This window comes from Protopterus annectens, chromosome 2.part1 (assembly GCF_019279795.1).
Source record: "Protopterus annectens isolate FY-2018-M chromosome 2.part1, PAN1.0, whole genome shotgun sequence".
Classification (NCBI taxonomy): Eukaryota; Metazoa; Chordata; order Ceratodontiformes; family Protopteridae; genus Protopterus; species Protopterus annectens.
The window spans coordinates 100,365,169-100,384,590 of record NC_056729.1 but is presented as its reverse complement, the minus strand read 5'-3'; the positions used below and the strand labels follow the sequence as shown (position 1 = coordinate 100,384,590).

The 19,422-nt window shown below is 40.5% G+C and overlaps 1 protein-coding gene across 3 annotated transcripts in view; it reads right to left on the bottom strand.

Moving 5' to 3' along the window:
* FNIP2 (folliculin interacting protein 2) overlaps window positions 1-19,422 on the bottom strand; it is a 1,139,819-nt gene that overhangs the window by 263,284 nt on the left and 857,113 nt on the right. For all 3 annotated transcript variants that reach the window (XM_044062054.1, XM_044062052.1, XM_044062053.1), the window contains one exon: window positions 12,804-12,960. In XM_044062054.1, coding sequence (XP_043917989.1) covers window positions 12,804-12,960 — 157 coding nt within the window. The remainder of the gene's footprint in view (window positions 1-12,803; window positions 12,961-19,422) is intronic.

The window sequence follows — 19,422 nt, the reverse complement described above, 5'->3', positions numbered from 1 at the left end:
AGACCAGTTATTTCTTTCTTATGTTTTCAACAAACAAGGCCTTCCAGTTTCTAAAGTGACGCTATCCAGATGGTTGTCTGATACTATTGCCTTTATCAGTTACGAAATAAAGAGCTACCATCTAAACCAAAAGGTCATTCCACTAGAGCATTAGCCACCTCTGTAGCTTTTCAGTCTAGGTTGCCCATAGACTCAATCTGTGCAGCTGCCACTTGGGCAAACCCCCACACTTTTATCTCTCATTACAAGGTAGATATGGTCTCCCAGAGCAGAGCTTCCTTTGGTTCTACTGTTCTGAAGAGTTTGTTCCAATGAGCCACCCGGGATTTTAGGTGCTAGGGATGCTGTCCCAAACAGCAAGAATGAAGGTGAGATGGACAACTTAACATAAAGAAGTTATGTACCTACCATAACGTTCCACGTTAGTTGTCTTCATCTCGCCTTCCTTCTTGCGTCCCTCCCTCCTTCCCCCTTCCTAGAGGATTGTAAGGAGTCCCCTTTTGTTTTCACTGGCTGAGCATCTTTTACTTCACATGCCAGGTAATTTATAACTCGTTCCTTGTTTAGGTGTAGTGGACAACCAGTTTTTAGTAATTGGTTACTCTACTTATGTCCAGTGTGTGCTATCACAAATGAGATCTGGGTAGCTGACGCTGGGCATGCTGGGATAAGGGGTAGCCTCGAGCCAGTAAACAGCTCTCGAGCTATAGAAGATGGCCGAGTCGAAGCCGAGGATTGTCTCCGAACCCAAACAGCAACAAGGAAGATGAGATGAAGACAACTAATATGGAATGTTATGGTAGGTACATAAAGTACAGTTGTGTACCTACCATAAATGTAGATGTTAGAGTGTATTCACGCTTGCAGTCATTACTGGTTATCCTGCTGGCAGGCTACCCGCAGTCAGCCCAAATTCCAAAGTCTTGGTCCGCCGTCGGTTGCTGTCGCCTTTTCCCTGACGTCAGTGCGCCAGGGGTATAAAAGATGCAGCCGACGCCATTTTCTTCAGTTTTTCTTGCCCCAGATGTCAGGTGCCCCCAAAAGGGTAGGCTAAATAGATTATGCCAACAAACATGCATGAACTAAAGAAAGCATTTCCGTCATCTACAAGCAAATACACCACATAGATTGTATAGAATAGAGAAGTACAGATAAGACCCAGCAAATGAAAGGGGGATGGTGGGAGGGCAACCTGGACTGCAACAGTGAATACACTCGAACATCTACATTTATGGTAGATACACAACTGTACTATGTTCATCGTGTTTCACTGTTGCAGTCATTACTCTTGGGTTGAATCCCAAAGCTGAGGATGGGTGGCTGGGCTAAATAGGGTTAGGAGAGGTTATGAGGCCCTGCAGAACTGTAGTGGCAAAGCCTACTCTGGATTTAGAGTACATAGGTCAGTGGTAGTGCTTTGTAAAAGTGTGCACTGAATTCCAAGTTGCAGCCTCTAAGATGTCTTTGGTTGGTACTCCTCTGAGGAAGGCTGCTGAAGTGGCTGCTGCTCTGGTATAATGTGGCCTAATGCCCTTAGGCACTGATTTGCCATGCTGTGAGTAGCAGAAACGAATGCAATGGCCTATCCATTTTGAAGTAGCCTGTTTTGAGATAGCCTTTCCTTGTGATCCTGCAGCATATGCCACTAAAAGTTGCTTAGTCTTTCTGAAAGCTTTAGTTCTGTCCAAGTAGAAGTGTAACTGTCTGTGTATGTCCAAAGAATGCAGAAGTCTCTCCCCCTTCTTCTGTGGGTTTGGATAAAAGGTAGGCAAGTGAATGGTTTGATTAAGGGCTACACTGGACACCACCTTAGGCATAAATGTAGGGTACGTCCTCAGAGAAACCCTGTCTTGATGGAAAATGATAAAAGGTTCCACAGCCATGACTGCCTGTAACTCAGAGACTCATCTTGCAGAGGTTATTGCTAGGAGCAGAGCTGTTTTCCAGGATAAGAATTTTATATCAGCTGTTGAGGCTGGCTCAAAAGAAGGCAGTGTGAGTTTTTCCAAGACATAATTGAGGTCCCATGCACGTATTGGTGCTCTCCTTGGAGGTCTTATGTTTTTGGCCCCTCTGAGGTACTGCCTTATTAAAGGATGAGAAAAGATAGGTGGTTCCGTATTGTAATGAGCTGAAATGGCAGAGCCATGAATCTTAATTGATGAAAAGGATAGGCCTTTGTCCAGCATCTCAGTTAACTATTGTAAAATCTGAGGAATGTTTGGTACAAATGTGTCATTTCCTTGTTCCTGGTTCCAAGCACAGAATCTCTTCCATTTTTCTGCATAAGATTTTCTGGTACTGGGCCTCCTGGCCTCCATGATAACATCCATTATAGCTTTGGAGAGAGGAGTGTTCCGAATGGCTACATTATCCACCATTCTGCAAGATTTAAGGTCCTGAGTTGGCTGTGCAGGATCTCATTGTTTTGTTGGGTCAGTAAGTGAGAAGTTTGAGGCAATTTCGAGGATGGACCTTGAGACAAGTTCTTTAGGATTGGGTACCAGTGCTGGTGTGGCCAGTCTGGGGCAATCAGTATCATTTTTGGCTTTGTCTGACCTTTAGGAGTACCTTGGGGAGGAGAGGCAGTGGAGGAAAGGCATATATTGTTAGGTTTTTCCAGCTGAAGGATAGGGCATCCACTTTCCATGCTTGCTTGTGATAAATCCTCTTGCAAAATCTGTGTAGTTGGCAGTTGTGAGGGGAGGCAAATAGATCTATGTCTGGGCATCCCCATTTCCTTGTTATCATGCTGAAGACTTGTGGATCCAGTTTCCACTCATGGGGATCCATGAGGTTTCTACTTAGTTCGTCTGCCAGAGTATTTATTTTTCCTGGCAAGAACTGAGCTTGCAGGTGAACTTGATAAGTCAATGCTGTGTCCCAACAAAGTCATGGCTTGTCTGCAGAGGGGGTAAGAATGTGTGCCTCCCTGCTTGTTTATGTACCACATGACTGTAGTATTGTCCGTCTTCAGTAGTTGTCCTGGATGAAGTAGATCCTTGAAAGCTGTCAGGGCATTCTGAACAGCTAGCATCTCTTTTTGATTGATATGAAGATGCATCTGCGCCCCCCCCCCCCCCCAGGCATAATCTGATGCATCCGTTGTTAGTGTCTGCCTGGCTGTGGGTAAAGTGAATGGCTGTCCCTTGTTGTGGTGACAGGCCTGTGCCCACCATCGAAACTCCTGTTGCAGGCAGGGAATGAGGGTAATTAATGTTTCCAGGCTGTGGCAATGTTGAGTCCAAACACTTTTTAGATACCATTGTAGTTTCCTCATATGCAGTCTGGCATATGGAATTAGTAGAATGCAGGATTCCATGAAGCCCAAAGCCTGCAGAATTTTTCTTGCAGATAACTGGGTCTTTGTTGCCAGCATTTTGAAGTAAGAAGTCGGTGGCCTTTGTTTGTCTGGCGTGAGATAAGCCATCTGGGCAGTTGTATTTAAGCTTGCACCCAGCAATATTATCTCTTGCAAGGGTACTAGTTTTGATTTCTTTTCGTTTACTGTGTACCCTAGGCAAATTAGTAATCTTTTTACAAACGCCAGATGCTTTAGTAGAATGTCTTTGTTCTCTGCTTGAATAAGGCAGTCATCCAAGTAAGGATATATTTGAATTCCTCTGTCTGCAAAATGCAATTACTGGTGCCATGCATTTTGTGAAGACCCTGGGTGCAGTAGATAAGCCATAGGGCAGTGCAGAGAATTGGTAGTGCATTGAGCCAGCTATGAATCTGAGGTATCTTCTGCAAGATTGTCTGATTGGGACATGCAGGTATGTCTCTTTTAGGTCCAAAGTTACGAACCAAGCCTTCTTGCCCAGCATGGGCAGTAGCTGCTGCAGAGTCAACATTTTGAATTTTGGAACATCCAGAAATGTGTTTAGAATAGACAGGGTCCAGTATTGGTCTCCAGGCTTTGTCCTTTCTGGGCACCAAGAAAAGTCTCGAGTAAAATCCTTGCCCCTGCTCTTGTTGTGGTACTTGCTGAATGGCCCTCATGTCCATTAGGGGTGAAACTTGTTTTTGTGCCTCTGCCCATTGATTGTGTGGCAGGTCTGGCATACCTTTTGCCCTTGGCAGGGTGTGAAAGTGGAATCTGTAGCCCTGAGACACTATGTTCAAGACCCAATTGTCCTGGGTAATCATGTGCCAATTTGGTGAAAAAAGTGCTAGTTTTTCCCCCTAAGGGGGCTGCCAAAAGATAAGTGTTTGGTTCTGGCAGAGAAACGTCATTGGGACTGTTTCCTGCATGGTTGTGATTTGTCTTTTCTGCTTTTGGAGGTAGAAGCACCCCATTGTTTAGACCTGTATGAACCTTGGGGCTGTGATCTGCCTCTGGGGCGTCTGTATCTGCCTCTTTGTGGCCTGTCTGACACTGGAAAGGACCAATTCTTTGTAGGTCAGTTCCTGCTAAATCTGGGTGGCTGTACCTATAGAAAATCCTTAACTGTCTGCATGGATTTCGCTTTATCCTCCATTTTCTTCAACACCTCGTCTGCCTTAACACCAAACAAAGTATCATGCTGTAATGGAGCATCCAATAGTTTTGCTTTAACATGATCAGGCAGATTCTGTTCCTTTAACCAATCATGCCTTCTAATGACAGAACCCGTAACAGCGGCCCTGCAAGAGGCCTCCAGTAAATCAAAACCACATTGCAAAGTATACTTTCCCACTTGTTCAGCTGAATGCAATAAAATCCTGCATTTCTTTATCAGAACATTCAGAATTTGTCAACATTTTCTGTTTAAGCAGTGACATTAAGTATTGCTGATATTCAAGCATATGAAACTGACAATTTAAAGCCCTTACAGCCAAGGTAGCAGAAGTCTAAACTTTTTTCCCCCATCTGTCCAGTGCTCTAGAATCCCTATCAGAGGGGTCAGGGTTTTTTGCAGTGGAAGCCTTGACCCCTATGGGACCCTGAGATATAGTTTGTGGGTCAGCAGCGGGTTTTTATATAGAAATTTATGAGTCTGGAACCCTGTAGTATCTGTCTGGCTTAGCAGGTGCAGGAGGTAAAGAGTCAGGAGACAGGCCGGACTCTGAATATACATCATCTACAATGTCTAGAACAGGCTGAATAGCAAGAGGTCTGTGCTGAGGTAGTAAAAGAAAGTCTCTAAGCCTTTTCTTAGATTCTGAGTAATCTTGGCTCTCCCAGTGAAAATGCTCCCTCACCGTATTCAGAGTTTCCCCGAAAGAATAATCCTCAGGAGGAGAGGCTGAAGGAATAGATTCTTCAGCATCAGAATCCTCATAGGGAGGAAACAGTATCCCTGTTCAGAAGAGGAGTCAGAGGAAATTGAAACCTGATCAGAAGAGTCATATTCTGTCTCTTGACTAGGCCTCTTATCAGGAGGGGGATAGGAACCCCTGATCAAAGTAATTAGGGCTTCGGCCATTTTAAGCATCTGTTTCTTAGGCATGGAAGTCTGTCCAGGAGAATGCTGTACTTGTTTCTTTGTCTTTAGAGCTGTTTTAGTCTTTGAAGCTGTGGTTGGCTTGTCATATAACTGTGTAGGTCTGAAAACACCCTCAGAAGCCGATGCCTGCTCAGCGGCTCCGGACCCATCTGAGGGAATAGTTTCCAAGAGTCCAATACCTTGAGTATCCAGAGCCCTAGTTGGCTCCACGTGGGAGTCGGAAGCGGCCTGTGGCTCTGAGGTAGCGGGCGTCAGGGGCTGCGAAAGCACCTCACTGAGAACCGGCAACTGGCCTAGTGGGGGCCTCATCGGTTTTGGACCTCGGATGCCTGTCCTTTTGATTTTCCTTGCGCTTTTTATAAACTCCGGTCGTCGGCTGTTCCGACGGCATTATATAATTAAACCTTCGGCCAAAGTAATGAAAGGCAAAATCATACCGATGCTTAATAGTGCGTTGGTTAAATCTAGCACAAAACCGACAGCTAGCAACATCGTGATCAGGGCCTAGACAAGGAATACAGTAAGAATGAAAATCCTTATGAGGTATTTGCTTCCCACAAGAAATACAATTGTTAACTTTTTCTGACATCGGTCTGGAGCAAGAAAAAAATTTCCCCAATGGGGTACTTAGCTTTAATGAAGACTTCGGATCTGAAATTCGATTTTGAAAATCTCAGGAGAAGGCCGACCGGCACTTGCGAACTGCTTTTGCTTTGGGCACCGCGCGGCAAAAAAGACTGAAGAAAATGGCGTCGGCTGCATCTTTTATACCCCTGGCGCACTGACGTCAGGGAACAGGTGACAGCAACTGACGCCAGACCAAGACCTTGGAATTCGGGCCGACTGCGGGTAGCCTGCCAGCAGGATAACCCAAGAGTAATGACTGCAACAGTGAAACACGATTAACATCTTCTTTTTACAAACTGTTAAGCAGTACTTTTTACAAGTACAAATCAATCCCTTCCTTGACCATTTGCAAAACATTGGTGGCAATGTAATACCATGGATCATGCACCACATTAAAGGGGTGTGAGAGAAGTACATACAAAAAAATACACAAGGCAGCACATCAAGGACTTGGTGTACTTGGATCAGACAAAGTTAACTTGATCCAAACAATACTGAATCGTCCAGGTCTACTTGCATGTCCATCCACAAAGTATCAGTCTGCTACCAAGTTTCACCAGACCAGCCACGAAGGTATCCTGCACTTAGTTTCACACAACATTAATAACTGGTGTGATCATCCATTTTACAAGTATCCATATACCCTCCAGCATGACACTCATGGAATGTTTATGCATTCAACCAACCTTGCTGCTCTAAAAACTGGATGTCTAGAGACTAGATGTGCAAAGGACAGCAGTAAGTTTTGTGCAACAAAACTACTGAAAACCTGGCAGTACAATACTCTTCCTGCATGCTTACTTGCAGCATATTGCTGTCACTATTACCAATGAACCTAATCTGTTTAGGGGACCATCAGTGAAACAACTCCATCTGCTGGCATCACTGCCTACTTTACAGGCTAACATCAGTTCAAGGAGGTAGACGTGGCACACTTACAACCAACACAGCCCTCCTCATCCATCTACAGAGTGGTGCAGCAAACATAAGGAACTGTGTCCAGAGTTAACCATGACCAATGTGCACAGATGTAACTGATGGAAGGTGGTGTTGTCACAGCTGTTATCGAGTGTCAACTAAACTGAAAACAGGTGGTCAAGGGTGGAACCATGTCTAATGAACAGCACTGTAACCAAGTGATGCACCTAGTGCTGGCACTGTCACAGTACCCAAAAGGAATGAATGCAACATCAAATCTACACTGTATTCTTGACACAGAAATGACAACTGCAGCTATTTCTAGGACAATTATCCTTATGACTCGCAGAATAACTAGCCCTGTGTTTTAAGTTTACTGGATACTTGGAGTGATGGAGGAAGAGAATCATTCACTTCAGGATACGTTTGACAGCAGCTGTCTGAAAACTTGCAGAATATCTTCACCTTTCCTCTGGAAAGATGCCATTGCATAGCATGTGTTTAAATTCTGCACTCACTATTGCTTTACGAGGCGCACCAAGTGGCTTAGTGGCTGTTTCGTGTACTTCTAATTAACTATCAACAGAGTGATCCTGGAATAGCTGAGAAGCAAGCAGAACACTGCACACACATCAGTTATGTCACAAACTGCATTTCAGTACAGCATTATAACACACAACATAGAAGTACATTTCTGCTGTATCTAAACATGGACAGTATCATGCCTACTGAAATAATTATTTCTTTATGGAAACAATACAAGAGTAGTAACTACTTACCAGACTATTTCCAGCCAAGCAATCCAATGGCAGCTGTAAATTTCTGACAATGTAGGCCGCAAGAGATTTATGGATATGCAACTCTTTAGCCAGGTGAGTAGACATCTGCAAAACAGGATGGCAAATTCAACAGACATGACAGCTGAGTTGCACACACTGGCAATACCAGTGTGTAATCACTGTGTAATTTTTGAAGCTAAAAGCTGTGTTGTCAGGAGGTACTTACTGTACTGACTGCCAGATTATGTACAACATGGCTGATGCAACTGCTAGACAGACACTCCTCATCTGCATCTTGCTTTTGCTGCTTCTTGGCATCGATATAGCATGTTATGTGAGGACTACCCAGGGAACAGTACTACTGAGAAACGTTCAAACATCTGTCAGAATTCATCACTTACTGCCTACAGTTACATGAAGGCCAAACCTAAGGACCTGTGACAAGCATGGTGTTCATGCATTTGATATATTCCAGTATCAGTGATGAGCTAATTGAACAAAATAGACCCATTTAAGGAGTTCATCTGGAGATGGCGGTCAACTAGAAAAACAGAACGTTGCAATATCTTCTGATGCAGTATGCTGACAGTTTCCATTAACATACCTGTTCACCATTTTCAACCCATTCCAAATAATTCTGTGAAGCCAACAAAGTATTGACCCAATAGGAGAATGTAAGCAACGTTCAGAATTTGGGTAACTGGAACTATATACTGACAAATCAGTAAACTATACAACACATACACAGCAGAACACCATTAGCAACATTCACAACATTCTTTGTAGACACAAACCATCCACTGACAAGCCCGCATTCTGTACACTGTAAGAAGAAAATGGAAGACAGACATGTTACATACAGTCTGACAATATCATCAATAAAGAATACAGCCTACAATCACATTTCACTGAGTATATCAATCAAGTAGTATTCAATCTGACCAACACATCAACCCTATCACATGATGCACATGTATAGTGTGTGTGTGTGTGTGTGTGTGTGTGTGTGTGTGTGTGTGTGTGTGTGTGTGTGTGAATATTTATAGCAGCAGGGCAACTGGTCATGTTGGCAACAAGAAAGCATTTTTTGTGAGAGCAACATTGTCTTAACTGTCATAATATGCCTGAATGCAACTTTATGGTCATATGTCTGGACAGATGCCTATTTATGCATCAGTCAGCTATACCAGGAATGCACACAGGCACTACTAATGGACACAGGTAGCAGACCAGAAAAGCATGGCAAGCAATACAAGTTACATGTGATTAGTAGTATGCTGAACCAATACCACTGTTTGTTATGCTGACCCATACAACTTGTTAGCTTGCATCATTTATTTTATTTTATTTTTATTTTTATTTTTATTTTTTATTTTACATTTGGTGACCGGGCTAGTCTAGCTGGACAAATATCCGCATAATCTGTCAGAGAAATAGTTGTTTAACAGTCATGGACTAAGGAACACATACAGTTAGATACTAAACAACATTCAATATGTGCTAGAGATTAGAGGCAATCTAAAGATAAGTCTGTCTACAATAAAAGTTTAGTTTTATAGTGGAAGTAAGTTAAGTAAAATAAGGGGAGTTGTGAGTAATTCGATTAGTACAAGGACATAGCCATTGAGTTTTTAGATGTTCTTTGATATGTTTCTTGAAAAGGAATGTAGAGTCTAGGTTTGCTATTTCCTGAGGTAGTTGATTCCAGATTTCCTACAGCATTTTTGAAAATAATGAGTCTCCAGCTTTATTCTTTGATTCAGTTAAGGCTTTGTTAGTTTGCGTGGGTGTAGTTTTATAAGGTGAAATCAGTTTTGTAAGGCTAGGGGGTAGGCGGGAAAAAAAAAAGGTCTTATGAATGATTATTAATTGTTGATAGAGTAAGTGGTTGTCGAGTTTCTACCAATCTAGTTGCTTGAGGTTAATACATGGTGGGTTCTAAAAAAGGGGTAGCATATGAATCTAGTAATACTATTGTAGCAGGTAGAAAGTTTGGTGATGTTGTTTTAGACAGGTTTGTATATATAGCAGAGGGGCATAGAAAAGGGTGAGATCAGGGTGGGCTACAGTTTTCTAGCAGAAAGAAAGAGGGGGTAAAGAGTTAATTAAAGATTTTTTTTATAAACTGATTTAGTGGTGTTGTTAAGGTGGTCATCAAAATTAAGATGATTGTCAATTGTTACACCTAATAGGCGGTGGACATATCTGGACTAATACAGGTAGCATTGTTAGAGGAGATAGTGAAGAAAGGTAAGAAGTTTTGTTTTGGGATTAAGAAGGAGGAGAGTTCCATAAACCACTTTTCAACATTATGGAAGACTGTTTGGGTGAGGGACTGGAGGGAGGAAACATTATTGTCATCAGCATATTGAATGCAGATGGCTTGGGGTATATTCAAGTGAAGGTCATTGATAAATAATGAGAAAAGAAGGGGACCTAGGATTGATCCTTGTGGAACCCCAATGTTTACTGGGAGTAAGGAGGATAGGTTCATATAAGCTGCCTCACCCAAACAGCAACTTGCAAGCTTAACAACTGCACCCAGAGTGAAAAACAACATAGCCAATGTTATACTCACTCATCCACACATGCCAACTGATTTATCAAAAAATTGAGGCTCTCAGAAAAACACTGCCTGTGGCCTCAAAGTAGCTTCACACCCAGCAGAGTAAGACCAGTGCTGAAGCTAAAATCTTCATTAAGAGCTTGTACTAGTCCAATCCAGAGACAACTTACTACCAGTGAACAGGCCTCTGTCTTTAAAGTGACAGGCTCCCTCTCAACTGCTGTTCATCAGTGGGTCCACAGGGCTCCCGAGCAAGCAGCAACTATTTTTGGGACTCAGATCCTTCATGCTGAAAAGCGGAGAGATTCATATGGATGAGGAGTACCCCATTATGACGGTAAAAAGAACATACATACAAGATGTTCTTTTGACAGACTGTACTGGTGGTGGTGAACCAATACAGTCTGTCATATGCATATTTCATCACACATCACGAAAAAAAGAGGAGTGTACCCTCTGATGGAAGCACGTGTATAACTTGTATATTCTGTATGAAGAACAGACTTCTACCACATGGCATCCAATTCCAAACTTGATCAAAATCAGACAAAAAAAGAGGTAACAGTAGCAGTATTCCTTGTCAATGTACTCACTGCTAAGAAGGCCAGAGGTGTGAATTAAAAGAAAATTATGTACTTTCTACAATGACAGATGTGTACAATTGTAGCTAATTAAAAAAAATCATTATGACAGACTACAGTTCTGAGCAGTTTGGCTTATGAAATTTTCAAAAGCTGTAACTCCTCTCCCTTACCAATAATGCTCCAATTGATCACTGCCTCTACAAATCTCCAAATAAGCCTCTTGACAGCAAAGTACATGGAGAAACAGAAGCTTAATGATGGACTTCCTAGACTTTGACCACAGACTTGGGGTGCAGGGTGGCACACTGAAGAGGGGCTATAATCATGCAGATCTATCATTATGGTAAGCACATAACTTTAGTATCTAACAATCAGCTCAATCTTCTTCAAAATGATTAAAGCAGAGTCCCAGGCTAGTTTTCCTTGGTGGCATCACAAAGGGATACCTCATACACCTGTGGACCCAAAGGAACTCAAAGACTCAGAGATCACATTCAGCTTGTAACAACATGCAACAGTACTCAGAAGAAGCTCATGTCAAAGATGCTTTATCATCTCGAAGGATGTATTTTTGAAAACGTATTGTGAAGCAGACAGTACTCAGGTTGAATGTGTTGGAGGCATAATAGAGAATGATAAATTTTATGTAACATTTGATACAGCCTGAAAAGCTATACAAATAATGGGAAATCTTTTTTTGTCGATTTTATCTTGTCCAAACAGAATCTCCCTACACACATTCATACAATGCAATGTAATTTATACTTGCCTTTATTGCAGTAATTCAAAAAGAATTCAGGCAAACTGACAGTGTCAAGTTTGACTCAGTGGCTACTTTAGAGATGAGGGTCAGATTTGTTAACATTATGTCTCTATCCTTACAAAGGCGCATATGAGGAGGTTTAACTCACAAAGCCTGCAGTTCTGAAATTCTTTCAAATCAACTTTAGAAGCTGGCTCAAAAGGCTGCAGTGTTAGTTTTTCTACTGCAGAATACAGACCTCAAAGGGGTACTGGGTCCCTGAAAGGAATAAGGAGGGATGCCACGAGTAGCAGTACGAGCACAGTGGCCACAGTAAACAGTTGGTAAACTACTAATAAATGTCTACAACAAGCATTTTCCCATTCTCAGAAATTTCACCTGCCAGAATACATGCAAATAGAAGCAACAAAGGATGACTTACTGAAGTGGTGCAAAATCTGAAGAAGACACTTGAACTGAGCCACGATCAATTACTTAAATATGCACACAAGATAAGCCAGGCTGGAAGGCAGCCATAACTGTTTAACATATATCAGCATACAATAATAAAGCTGTAACAGTGAAAAACATTCCAATAAATTCCTTAACAAAGGGGTCATGACAAAGCAAATTATTGGTGGCAAAAACACGAAAGAGGAGTGAGTTAGAAAAGAACTGCTATAAATTCCTGAATAACATGAAAGGCAGGTTAAGAATGTATGAGAAAGCAAGGGATCTTTAAGGGTCATAAAGATCAAAGGCCCAGCTAGATTCTGGGGACACACTACCCAATGACAGAAACCGATAGATGCCATCTGCAGATAAAGGTCAACCAAGCACATCGCATAAGGGCTTTATTCTACTTTAATAGCTTTCTAAGGATAAGTATAGGAAAACACTATGTATTTGATGGACAGAGGCAGTCATTAACCCCTCCCCATATAAACCAAATGTGTGGGTCACATTTGGGCTGCATGGCTAGGATTTTAAGGGCTGTAGTGGTCATTAGCCTAATATACACTTACGAACCTATGAACAGTGGTAACTTGCACACAAAGGATTCTCCAGACTGTATTCCATAGGTTTAAAAGCAACCCCTAGGACAGAAAAAAGCATATACCTTTACAGAGGCACAAACTACAAATACAAAAAACTTACATTCACAGTATGCAATAGATCAGCCATTAAGGTCTGTTTCATCTTTTCATCACTGCGTGTGCCATGTAACACAAAGTCAGGAAGGTAAGTTGAACAATAACCACCAAACAACGACCTGCCAAAATTAGTCTCATTTGGCTGGCTTGTTACATCAGACCTGAAATGCAGAAAAAAAACAGTATCCTAATTACACATTCAAATGCAAATGTAAACAATATCTACACAGCAACAGGGTCAAACTTTTTAAGGTCTGTTCATGTAAATGCAAGGTACCAAGCAAATGTGATGACTTTTTTCTAAACAAGAAATATCTTTATTAAATTATCACTTATGACATAGGCAAAAGAAACATCTTTATTAAATTATCACTTATGACACAGGCATACATTTACATACATGAAAACAAACCACTGTGATATAATCTTAATCACAAGCATTTTACATCACAAACCATATTTACAGAATTTTAGTTGCAAACATTACACATCACTAATAATCTACCCAACCACTGTCAGGCAAACATTACATAGCTCATTCAAATCCTGCCTTCTTTTAAAACTTCATTTCTCCCCTATATGCATTGTTCCCACAGTTCCTATTTTTTCCTATGTAATTTACTTCTACCCTTTTCTAAATATCCCAGTTCTAGTTGTTTTATTTCTGTTACTATATTTACTACTTCTAGTATCGTTGGTTTAGACTTTGATTTCCATTTTCTAGTAATTGCTTTTTTGGTGGCCACCATAATTAAGACTCAGCAAGGCCTTACTATGTCTAGGCAATTTTGATTCTGTATCATAGGTCAGAAAAATAATTTCCCTAGTTACACCAATTTGCTCACCCAGCATCTCTGACAGTAGTTTGCAGGGAATCTTTAAAATCTGCCAACGCATTACACTCAGAAAAATATGTTTCCAATTACCGCTTTCATCCCCATCACATCTCCAACATTTGCTGTCTACCTGAGGAAAAATTCTCTAGCGTTTACTTGAGGTATAAAATACCTATGTAAACATTTCCAAGTAAAAATCCTAATTCTTCTAGATTCTGTTGAATATTTGGGAGACAAACATATATCCCCACATTGTTTCTTTGCGAACTGCTTATCCAATCTCTCTTCCCAATCCTTTCTAACCTCCTCTGATTGATTCTTACAGTTATCATGCAATATTTTATATGCTCTACTAAGTACTCCTTTTTTAATGGCAGCTTCCGCTCCAGACTCTACTAAAAACTCTACCAATGTTGGTCTTTCATTTAGGACCCCCTATTTCTTTCTCTTTGCCTATACTCGGATATTGGTCCTTGACAGGGAAAGCAATTTCTAATCTGCAGTCCAAATAAATTCTTGGCCTCTTCCCATTCAATTACCTTTCCCCCCTTTAGTTATTTGCTCCCAATACCTTGGTTTCTTTGCCAGTTTTCTCCAATAAATTCCAGTCCCCTCTTGCCTATTGTCTGTATCCCTAATTGTAGTCATTCCTATTGGTAGAACCTTCTTTCTCCATTCCTGTGTTGGCTTAGTTCTTAGAATACTTTTGGCTACTTTATGAAAATAATATTCTGTATGATTATAGTTATTCTCCTTAAAGGTCTGCATCCAAAATCCCAGTCTCTCCTTGTTTCTTGAGCACCCCCCCCATTTCATCACCCCTTTCCACTTTGAATCAATAGGTTTTCTACTTAATGCTATATATATATATATATATATATATATATACACACATATAGGAGCCTTAACTGTGTAGCTCTAAAATACCCCTTCAAATTGGGTAATCCCAATCCATCCTGTTCTATAAGAATCAGCTTATCCCACTTGACTCTTGAAGTCTTCCCTTCCCAGATAAACTCTTTCAGCTCTATTAATTGCTATACACAACTTCTCCTCTGACTGATAAAAATATGCCTGACCTATATACAAGACTAAATGGACTAAAATATTTTAACTACTTGTATCTTACTATCCACAGCCATATAACGAAGCTTCCAATTTCTCAGATTTTGTATCATCTTTTGTTTAATTTCTTCCCACATATCCTTAGCTACCACTCCTAAATCATTTTTAATACATACTACTAAATACTTAAATTTATCATGTCCCCATAAATATGGATACTGCTGAGCCAATTCGTGTGTGGGTACATACTTTGCCACTACTGCCTTTGTTTTAGTTTCATTAATTTTGTATCCCGAAAAGATATGAAACTATTTCAGAATGTTCCACAACACTGTAATGCCCTTTTCTGGTTTTATCAGGTATAAAATAATATCTGCAAATACAGCCAGCTTTACTTGACTAGCATACCAATTATAGCCTTGAATTTCTAAGTCCCTTATTTTCTTGCTCAATGGTTCTAAATATAATGCAAATAAAATGGGGGAAAGATGACACCCCTGCCTGTTTCTTCTGCTCAAGCAGAAATTATCAGAGGAACCTACCCATTGATTTTCACTGGCAATCCCTAATATAGCCTCCTAATCAACCGTATAATTTTTTATCAGGGAATACAAATGCTTCCATTGCCCTGCTAAAGTCCCAGCTTACTTTGTCAAATGTTTCCCTGCATCAAGACCCACCAATAATATTTGCATTTTCTTACATTCTGCTTTCCCCTGATCATCATTGTTCTATTAATGTTGTCAAATGTTTGCATCCTCTCAACAAAACCACATTGATCCAGATTTATCAATTTTGACATTCTTTTTAGCCATTATAGATATAAACACTTTATAATCACGCTTTAGTATTGAAATATACCTGTATGAAGCTGGATCTGATGAATCTTAACCCTGTAAGTATTACAGCTACCATTGCTTTCTTTCAGGACATTGATACTTCTCCTCCTCTTAAAATACTGTTAAACAAAACCTTCCAGATCTTTCACTCTTCCCTCCTAGCTTCCAAACTTCCACAGGAATACCATCTATTCCTGGGGGCTTTCCTGTAGATTGGTTATACATCACTATTATCTCATTTCCTCATATCCTGTTAGTAATTGAGCCTTATCTACGTCTGACTTTGGCATATTTAATTCTTCCATAAACATTTCCATTTGCACCTTTTCTTGATTTCCATATTTCTCTGCTTTATACAGATTTCCATAGAATTTCCAAAATATTTCTAATACTTCTACAGGATCTCTTGTTATAGGCTCCCTCAGCTTGGTGACAGCCCATGTGGGGACTTGTCTTAGCAGAGTATTAATAAATACATATTGTGCTACTGCTGGTAGAATTTTTAATCTGATGGAGATCCAAATCTTACAGGTAGCAATAAAAGAGTGGTTATTTCATTTCTATGTATACTACAGTTTTTTAACCTGATGCATTAATATAAAGTGTGAAAACTTTGTGAAGTGGTTATTTTATAGATGACCATTTCCTTGTATATTAGATTATTTTCTTTTTACTCCATCTGTTTACATACTCACACTTTACATAGTAAAGTAACCTCTACTACACACAAAATTCCTGCTACATTGTGCAGTACCTGTACAACTCCTTATGGAAACAGGTTCTTTGATTTGCTTCACTAGCACAGTTCCTACACCCTTCCAGCAGTCTGCAGCTCTAAAACAGCCATGTTAACTCTGCCAGTAAAAAGCCTGAATGAGTATCTGTGTTACTGTTACTACACATACTCAGGATATGAAATGTGACCCTATTTTGTCTAGTGGCTCAGATGCATGATAACACTAGCACAAAGGATGGGCAGACCTACCTTGAGGTGTGGAAGAATGCGCTGGCTGCATATTCTGACTACATCTCTCGGAGGTGGGATGTTAAAGTAGAGGAGAGATCTGGGGGTGGGGCACTAGGCTCTTCAAGCCACTGATGTGTAGTAGTCTTTGTAATGATGTCAGGTATTGCCACTTATGCCAGGATAAGTAGGGCAGTCGATGTGTAACACATGCCAGTGTAGCTAGCTGGAGTTTTGTAAATTATGTCATTTGTACATCAAATGGATTTGTACAGATGCTTGTGTTGAAAAATGCATTTATAAAGTTGCTTGTTTTAAAAAATGTATCAACAATGGGTCCTGCGGGACAGAAAGAAAAATACACCCGTATGTCAGACTGTATGGTAACTGTTGAAATTAACATTGTAACAGAGAAGAGGATAACCTCAGTCCAGCTAACTTTGAAAAAAACAGTTTGAAATAAAATTACCTGCTAGGCCATAAAGATTGCATCTTTCAGTTCTGAATACAGCCAGAGATGAAATGTCTGTGAAAACGACTAGGAGTTCTTGTATTGTCCTTAGCAGTGAACTAATTGTGACCCTGGAAGGTTAGAAGTGCTGAAATAGTTTTATGATTTCCAGAAGCTGCAACAGATCTTAGCAAAGCTCTAGGTGTGTAAAGAAACACAAGTGTGCTACATCCTGGCAGCTTCTAGTAATGGGGTAGTATGGGAACCAGAAGTCAGATGACACGATGTATGTGATGTCATTCTGTAATCCAGACTGAAATTATGTTTTAATTGTATACGAGACAGAAGTCTCATGGCTGTCTGCTTTTGTAACCTGACATCGAAGCATAGAACTCACCTACTTCATCTGGTCTTGCTCTAGTAAGTAACCGGGAAAAGTATTTCTTTAGATAAGTCAGGTAAATATTGCAAGATTAGTTAAGTACTGGTTTTCTGTATCTGTATGAATCTATTCATCTGTTATTTTAATACTTCCTGTGATTGAAACTCTGGTGTTTATTGTAAATAGATATTCCATATTTTATGTTTTTTTATTTATTATTAAAATACCTAAACTTTTCACTGTGGCTTGTCCTTTACTTTGAGCGTGCTTATATCTGTTTGGTGAATCTGTGGCCACTCCTGAAACCCATACTGCATTAGTCAAACACTGTCGTTTGTATTAATATTAATTTCACTCAGTATAATTGGATACCCTTGTAGGAGCTTTAGAGTAACTGGCTTTGGAGCGTCTCATGGCAGTGTTAGCTACCTTACAGTCTGGGCAGAAGGGGGCATAGCTAGTAAATTTGTGCCAGCCTTTCCCAGGGGTGTACGTGTGTCAGCCACTTGGAGCAGGAACACACAGCACTAGTTTCACAGAGAGGGTGATGGAGGACTTGGCTTGGACACTCAGATGAGGATTCAACTGTACAGCTGTGCCAGTTGGGAGTCTATGGGGGCCTGGAGAGGGAGAGAGAGAGAAGGAAACTCGGACCCTGGACTGAGTGTGTTCCCTGCGTGCTCTTAAGGGAAACTGTGTTTGATGCAGAGAGCTGCATCTGGAAATAGTGTGCATTTAGTCCTGTTCCAAGTGAACGACCCTCACCAGTGTCAGTGGTGAGGATTCAGGTTCCTTGAATACTGGCCCAGAGAGAGGACATCACGGCCTTCAAAGAGAGTATACAGAAATATGCACTCACATGAGGAAGGCATTGCGGGCACCACAATGGCACGGGTTGCATAATCCCTCATCCAGAGGATCTGTTTAGGCTATTTAAAATGTTCTCATTGCAAATATGACAGAGTGAGAAAAAGCACCCTCAAGAATACCTGCATGATGACCCCATAGGACAACTTTTGCATCGGCTCTGGGTGGAATCCCTAGAGTAGAGGGAAGAATGGACACTATCTGATTAGGGGACGTCAGCTTGACAGTCAGTAGTCATGAAGGCAAAAGTCACCTAGAAAAGCTGATAATCAAGACATGCAACTGGCCAACTTACAGCTGTGCAATTTACATTTAGTTCAATGCACAGGATAATTCATGGATAATGCAAAAAAAGAACAATGGATGAGCAAATGTTTGGAATCCTTCTGATGTGGCACCAAAGAGTTCTGATGATTCGGGACACAAACGACTGAAGCTTAACAGATCACTTGACTTCACAAAGTTGCAGACAACCTGGTTGAGCATACAACGTTATCTAGTTGATAACAAAATGGCAAAAAAGCAACAAGCTGTGAAATTCAGTGTGATAAAAACCCAGTGTCTCAGTAAATCCTTTGGGGGAACAAAACACAAAAATGAAAACACCTTTTAAAACTAAAACAGAATCAGTCAGAAGAATCATTAAGCAGTTAACAGATCAAATGTATTCAAACGAGTTCCCTATTTAGACTATTAGGTTTAACAGTTTTATACTTAATACAACTTTCCTTGTTTGATGACTGTTATATCTTGACCATTGCTAACTAACCTTGGAGAACTGAAACCTGGATCCTATCTAGATACCTACATCTTTAAATGTGTCACTTGTTTATGTACTTTCTTATTTACAGTTTGTTGAACTGTTGGGGAATTGGTCTAAGGACCACTTTGAGGCCCAACCCAAGTTACAAGGCAAAATACAAAATGAACAAGACAAACATGAATAATACAGTTAGACAAACTGAAAAGAAAACACAGCAGCTAATGCAAAACAGAAAAATAGTGACAGAATAAATAAATCTTAGGACAAACTAAATTACAAAAGATTTAAAAAAAAAAGTTCACACAGAATCAGCTTTGTACAACCTATATCATAAAGAGAGTATCAGCATTATGATCACTGCTAAACATGTAGAAGTGAAGAGCTGTAGTTGCCCTTGGTCAATGCAGTATGAACATTTGTATTCATTCAGTAGCATACCACTCAGCTGTCCATATT